Source organism: Sinocyclocheilus grahami, unplaced genomic scaffold (assembly GCF_001515645.1).
Source record: "Sinocyclocheilus grahami isolate Dianchi unplaced genomic scaffold, SAMN03320097.WGS_v1.1 scaffold141.1, whole genome shotgun sequence".
Classification (NCBI taxonomy): Eukaryota; Metazoa; Chordata; class Actinopteri; order Cypriniformes; family Cyprinidae; genus Sinocyclocheilus; species Sinocyclocheilus grahami.
The window spans coordinates 969,364-976,265 of NW_015505320.1; the positions used below are offsets into that span (position 1 = coordinate 969,364).

Sequence of the window (6,902 nt, forward strand, 5' to 3'; positions counted from 1 at the left end):
CGACCCCGGGCTGGACTCCGCTTCGTCCACGGTGAAATCCGGTGATCCACAGCGAGAAGTTGATGTATTTCCTCAGCAACCAGCACGGATCAGCTCCAGGCATGACAAATCGGATATCGTCCTCTCTTGGAAGGCCAAACAAAGTAGTTTCACTTTCACAATGAAACACTCAGCGTCTTCACGACATGGCGACGGCGGCAACAATACTACAGCGAGAATAAAAATGATGCCTTCTTTCTTTGAGTGAACATTTGGGCGGCGTTATGCAAATCTTCCCACATCGTGACGTAGACATGTGGGGGCGTGTTAGAACGAGCCGTTTTAGGTCGGCGTGGTTGACTCTTAACTTTTATAAAGAATATCTCTTTGGATTTGAGAGTTTAGTCTTTGCAACTTTACAGATCTTCTTTATGCACCAAGAGCTTGTAACACTTCAAAGAGAAAGGAACAATTTAAATCGCATCATATGACCTCTTTAAAAAAAAAAAAACTGAATTGTGAGAAGTGAACTCAGAATTCACTGACAAAAAGGCAGAATTCTGAGTTTATATCTCACACAATTTCCTGAGAATTTGCGGTCATTAAATGCTCACTTACAGTTAATGTTTGAATAACACTAATAATTTAATAATACTGCTAAATTTAATCTTTAGCAAATCTCAAAAGGAATCCATTTTCATATTGTACATTATGATGTGATGGTTAATTTACTTCTAAAATGTAAGTGTTTTTTTAGACAATATAGTAGAGAATTTGATATTCACCATTTGTTGTTACTGGCCATAAAATTAAAATAATTGTTGTCGTATCTGTATCGGTCAGAATTGTAATATCAGTCCACTCCTAATTTATTCCCAAAAATTGTTTTCATAGGTACAGCATCACAACACTCTGCATGGGCACAGTGCAGAAATCCAGTCTTTAGTGTGCAAAAAGACCGGACCGCCGGAGTTTCTCACTGTCTCAGCTGATCGTTCCCTCAGGTCATGGAGCGTCACCACAGCAATGGGTATGACAGAATGGTCAAAAAAGCAGAATCTGAATTGATGCAAAAATCGCAACACTTGTTTTTTTGTGAAACTATAGCAGTGCATCCAAATATAGCATTTGATTGGTAATAACTTTTTTATATACATTCATCCACAGAAACCCCTCGCTGCCAGAAAGGCATTGTCAGAGTTGTGTACTTCCTGGGTACTGATGATCTCATGGTGTGTGGTTATGACACAGGCAGATTGGAGATATGGCATCAGAATTCAATAGTTTACTGTAAGAAGGTAATCATGGGTTGGGAACTGACATTATTATTTGTTGATCAGTTATTAAAAATACAGTGTGAGTGTGCTCTTTACCCTCTTTCAATTGAAAATGTCAGAGTGAACGGTTCTGTGTGTGTTGTTTGAAGGTCAGTGATGGCAGCTTATGTGCAGTCACTGGGATGCCGGACGATGAGCTGGCGGTGGGTTGCAGCAACTGCTCTGTCTGTATCTGGAAGCTGGAGCGGGATGTCAAGAAGTGCATTGTGGGGTAATGACTTTTAAGCCTCTTCACTTCCATACTTCAGTTTTGCAAACTTGTGCCCAAATTGTGCCATTTTGAACCAAGAATATGTGTATGTATTTATATGCCTGTCCTTGAAAATGCATTTCATTTCAGTAGTGTAATTACAAGCATAATAATGTTATTTATTTCATAATAATAATTATTATGTGATTTTTGGATTGGATCACTTTAGGATTAACTTAATCTAAAAATCTAATAATTTATGATTACAATTTTTTTTAATCATTTATTTATATTGTTAAATGTATACTTTAATTAATCTCAAAATGAATATCCATGTTTAATACTGTCATAATGTTCTAAATTCACTTTATATTTCACTAAAATTTAAATGATTGATTTTTTGTGTGTGTTTTATTTTACATTTATTTAAACAAAATAGTATAGATTGTTATTATCTGCCAATGATCAGTTATTATTTTATTTTGTTCCAGACTCGGTAAGGTGTCTTCATTCAAAGTGAAGTCTCCTATGAGCTTTTTGTTCTACTGTGGCAGTCTGTTTGGAGTATGTACGGATGGAAACATCATTGATGTGGTCTCTACTAAAGATGAGATCAGAGAAGTTTTTACGTAAATAAACTCTATTATTACTATTTTTTATACAGCTTTCCTGCACTCCTCTGTTAAGAATTTTCCCATGCAAGGTGGCAAGTGCATAGTGAATAATAACATTCCATTCCTTCACTGGGTAATAAGTAAATGTACAGTATGTGTTTTATTGTAGCTGGGCAAACGAGGTATATCCTCTCGGCGTGATGGCGAATGATAGCAAGAGCTTTTGGCTGTTGGGTCAGAAACAGGGCGTTCTGTACATTGGCCTCATTGTAAGTTCATCATCTGTCATTATCATGTGATATTGACATTGACAGTGAAAATTGTTATAATAATCTGAAATTATGTCTTCCAGTTGTCTGTGAATTCGAGTGGGTCCGACATAACCTTTTGTGAAGATGCAGTGGGCCAGAGGCCGGATTACTTAGAGGAAGAGGAGGAAAGAGATGAGAAAATGGAGGAGCGGCAGCAGCAGGAGGAGAAGGAGAAGCAGCAGCCGGAGGAGGAGGAACAGCAGCAGCAGCAGGAGCAGGAGGAGGAGGAGGAGGAGGAGGAGGAGGAGCCGAAGAAGCTGAGTGAGGAACTGCGGAGGGAGAGGCAAATTGCAATCCAGAGGGCTGCGCAGATCAGCACCTGGATCACAGCCGCAGCAGTGCAGAACGGTACTAGGGCTGGGTTTTGACACAAATTTCACGATTCGATTCGATTCTCATTCACAAGCTTGCGATTCGATTACCAATTTGATTAGATTCAAATCGATATATATCAGGTACAGTGCATGCCAAATTTTCTCAAGGAAAAAAAAACTCAACTAATGCTGTAAAATATACATGAGAGTCAGTTGGTACTACATTACTATAATATTAAAGGTTAAAATTAACTGATTTGTTAATTTCACTTAATGAAGTTTTTAAAATAAGAAAGTTGCAATTGCATCATATTTCTACTTCAAATTTTTTTTTTTATATAAACATAATGGTGTCTGTCATAAAATCTTGATGGATTTATTCAAACATAAATTAAACATTGAAGAACAGTAAAATTTATAATGAATATGTTATATGGTGCATACATTTAGCAAAATGCCCCTCTCTACAGTTTATTTTTCTGACCAAGCGTTTATGGTCACCGAATATGTTTTTCTGAGGTAAATGTGATGTTACGTGACATTGTTTACAAGCCGTTATATGGACGTCTTTGCGCGGCTGAAACACTGATTGAGCGATTACATGGATACGGATTGTAAAGTTATACTCTTTCTTTTAACTTACCTTCGGATGTTTAGTCATGTTTATTTTGTTCTGAAACTGGTATTAATGTGGAGGGGATGATCAGTTCACGTGCGCCTTGCGCTGCCACGTCTGTTGAACTGAGACGCTACAGCGATCTGTCACTACACATTAAACAGCGCCAAAACGGCATTTATTGTTTGAATACTGCAATACAATGGACAGAATTTGAAATCTGAGACTTTGTTTCATATTAAAAGAGCCAAAGCACAATGCTTATTGCGATATATTGGATGGGACATTCCGTCCCCTTCAACGTTCCATCCATTAACTGAAAACAGGCTAGACTAATCGATTCTTGGGATTTAAGAATCGATATCGTTCCGTAAAAATGGGAATCAATGAAAGGTGCAGTAGGAGATCTTGGAAAATGCTAACTTTAGCCTGATAGCACTGAAAGCGAACGTCCCACCCTCCCTGCAATCGCTGTCCAAAGCCACGCCCCCTGAACGCATTTATGCTCACAGACCAGAATACCAGTGAGAACATTACTACAATAGGCTACATCAGCGGTTCCCAATTCCAGCCCATGTTCCGAAGTGAAGTAAACGTCAACGGATTTCCCCTGCTCGAGGAGGAGGGAGCAATGAACACTGTAGGGATCATATCGATCGGAACACAGTTCATGCACGTAGCTCACTTTTAACGAGCTGGCGCAAGAACTGGATTAACCGCTGGGCTATATCATGTGTCATTCACCGGTGAGAAATCTTTAAAAGTACTACAATACCAGGAAGGAAGATCGGGTTGTTGATGTTTGCCTGCCATCCTCGCTCTGTCTGCACAGTGTGCGTGAACGCGCTGATGACGTATCCGGTCTGCGCGAACAGGGTGCGCAGATGTATGCTAATACATATGTTGACAGGCAGGTAGGAAACCATATTAAAACGCTTGGACCGAGCGTTTTGATTGGACGAACATTTCTTGATACGCCATCCACAGAATATATAAATACAGACAAATACATTTAGACCACTTAACTTAATGATTGCTGTCGGGATGTGAAGAGACTTTCAACCAACATAACAACAAATGTTTCTGAAGACAATCACCTGTTGCACCTTTAATATAGAGATATCGATATTTTTTCTAGCCCTAAACGGTACACCTGATTCCAAAAATAGCACGTCACACTTTCGTGCATTTTGTAGGATTTAAACTTTTGACAACCATTTGTAAGGTGAAGAAGTCTTGTATTATCCTTTAATCACCAGTAAAACTGCAACACAGTCATGATTCCTATCTTCCTCTGAACCAGGTTACAACTGTTTGCTTAATTCAAAGCTGTTTTCATGCATTATTTTATGCCTAATCCTGATGTCAAGGTTAGAATTATGACCAGTGACAGTAGAAAATGTGGGTGTTTTACAACATACGAACAGCAACAAAAAAATGCAGATTTTGTTTGAAAAGCATTCATTTATAAAATGTAGTGCATATTTTTCCACTCCTTTGCAGATTGTAAATTAAATGATGCATTTAGAATACGTCTTTTTGTTGTGAAAACTTTTGACATTTCACTTCTTTTTGTTATTTTAAATGCATTAAAACCGATACATATATAATTTGAATAAACCTTCATTCTTATTTTGTGAAAACTTTCCATCCTGTATAGATTTTTTTTTTAACTCTGCATAATCAAATTAGGTCATATTAGGCTTTTTTGTATATCAGCTCAGATTTTTTTTCAATATCAATACAGGACTGTGTAACTTATCATAAACACTGTGATATTCCACAATGACCTATTAATTTCTAATGGTCATTATGTGAACTGATCATGACTGATACTGATATACTGTGACTTGGTTGTTTTTAAGTCAGGTTGTTGTTGTTTTTCTACAGACTTTTTTGTGTGTGGTGATTGTAAAGGGAACATGTGGTTTAACCAGCCTCCTAATCTGTCCACCTGGACTCAAAGAAGACCGGCAAGTATCCTTATACTCTCTCATAGATATAATGATCATAATTATGTCAATCATGCAGTCATGCGTTTCTGATAAATTGTTTGTGTGACTGGTCTGTAGGCACACACAGACAAAGTGAGTGTACTGCGGCTTACAGAGAGCCTCATCATCTCAGCGTCTCATGACAGAACCGTCAAACTGTGGGACAGACGAACTAAGAAACAGGTATTTTTATTCTTGCTTTTATGCACGGTGTGTATACCAGTGTTTATTTAATTTTCTTTTCTGTTTCTTAATCATTTTCTGTATTTCACAGGTGGGCATGTTTGTGTGTGGAGGCCCTGTCAAGGTTCTGGAGGTGAACCCATGTGACCCCAAGAAATTTGTTTGCAGTGATATGCAGGGTCAACTATACTTCCTGTTTTGGAAAGGTTGATTTCCTGAACATCAGTCAAAGGACACAGTCACTTGTTGCATGCCATTATTATACATTATTCGTAATCTTTAATCTTTTTTACCATCAGTTGTAATGTTGCATTCTGCACAGTTTCATTTTATTTTACGTGCATGAAGCATCTTGCACTAATGATACTATTGCCTTAAACTAATCCATGATATGATGAATATTTGTGTTGATTTCATTATATAAATTTGACAGGCACTTGATTATATATTCAGTTATATTAAATAAATTTTTTTTAAATTTATATATATATATATATTATATATATATAATGCTTTTCTGGACGAATAAACGGTCTGCAAGTACACATGGCGAAAAGCAGATGTTTATAAACCGTTTATAAGCTATTTGCATTTTTTGAACTTCATTATTCATTAATGGCTCCATATTAATGGTTTATTACTTTTAACCAATAGGTGGCAAAACCATTTGACTCGACATGTTGCTCTGAATGTAAAGAGACTTCTTCTGACAGTTGTGTGATTTTTGGCCAAACCATTCAGAAGTTTTTAAGCCATTTAAAATGTAAAATAGCCATTTTTCACATCTCCTGACCATTAGGTTACGCTGTGGCGAATCTGTGCAGGTACCCTCAGATAATTTTTTTTAAACATACACCAAGTTTGGTTTGACTACGCTAAATCGCTGTGGAGATATAGCCTCACGTCCAACCTGACATGCTCTTTGTCAAAATCGTTTTTCGAAAACGGTTTGACTAATCAACTTGAAATACGTAACATTTTTGTCAGCATGGAAGAGGACCTGCACCAGTTTTGGTGACAAACTTTCTAGGACCAGTTCAAAAATGTTTTTGGAATAATGGAAAATAAATAAACTGAAAAAAATCTTGACTTAAAGAAATTGAAATTTTCATGAGCCAAGTAATGAGAGGAAAATAGAATTTTGCTTCTAATCTTTTGTTTGAGCTGTTGGTGGCACTAGAAGTTTTGAGTTAGAGACTCCACACATTTTTGTGGTTAATGTTCTGACTGTCCTCTATCTGTCTGCCAAATTTCACAACCTTTACCATACGGTTCTATAGACTGCCATAGACATCCAGAGCAGAAGAAGAAGAAAACTAATGGTTACAATAGTTGCTTATGCATCTTCAGTGATTGGCCCCAGC

General features: G+C 37.3%; 1 protein-coding gene across 1 annotated transcript in view; it reads left to right on the forward strand.

Annotated features, from left to right (window-relative positions):
• Positions 1-5,969, forward strand: part of tep1 (telomerase-associated protein 1) — a 32,804-nt gene extending 26,835 nt beyond the window's left edge. Inside the window, exons 48-56 of the mRNA XM_016280508.1 lie at positions 874-1,009; positions 1,147-1,277; positions 1,406-1,527; positions 1,998-2,135; positions 2,290-2,389; positions 2,473-2,779; positions 5,252-5,334; positions 5,434-5,538; positions 5,630-5,969. Coding sequence (XP_016135994.1) covers positions 874-1,009; positions 1,147-1,277; positions 1,406-1,527; positions 1,998-2,135; positions 2,290-2,389; positions 2,473-2,779; positions 5,252-5,334; positions 5,434-5,538; positions 5,630-5,749 — 1,242 coding nt within the window. The 3' untranslated portion in view covers positions 5,750-5,969. The remainder of the gene's footprint in view (positions 1-873; positions 1,010-1,146; positions 1,278-1,405; positions 1,528-1,997; positions 2,136-2,289; positions 2,390-2,472; positions 2,780-5,251; positions 5,335-5,433; positions 5,539-5,629) is intronic.
• Positions 5,970-6,902: the final 933 nt, after the last annotated feature.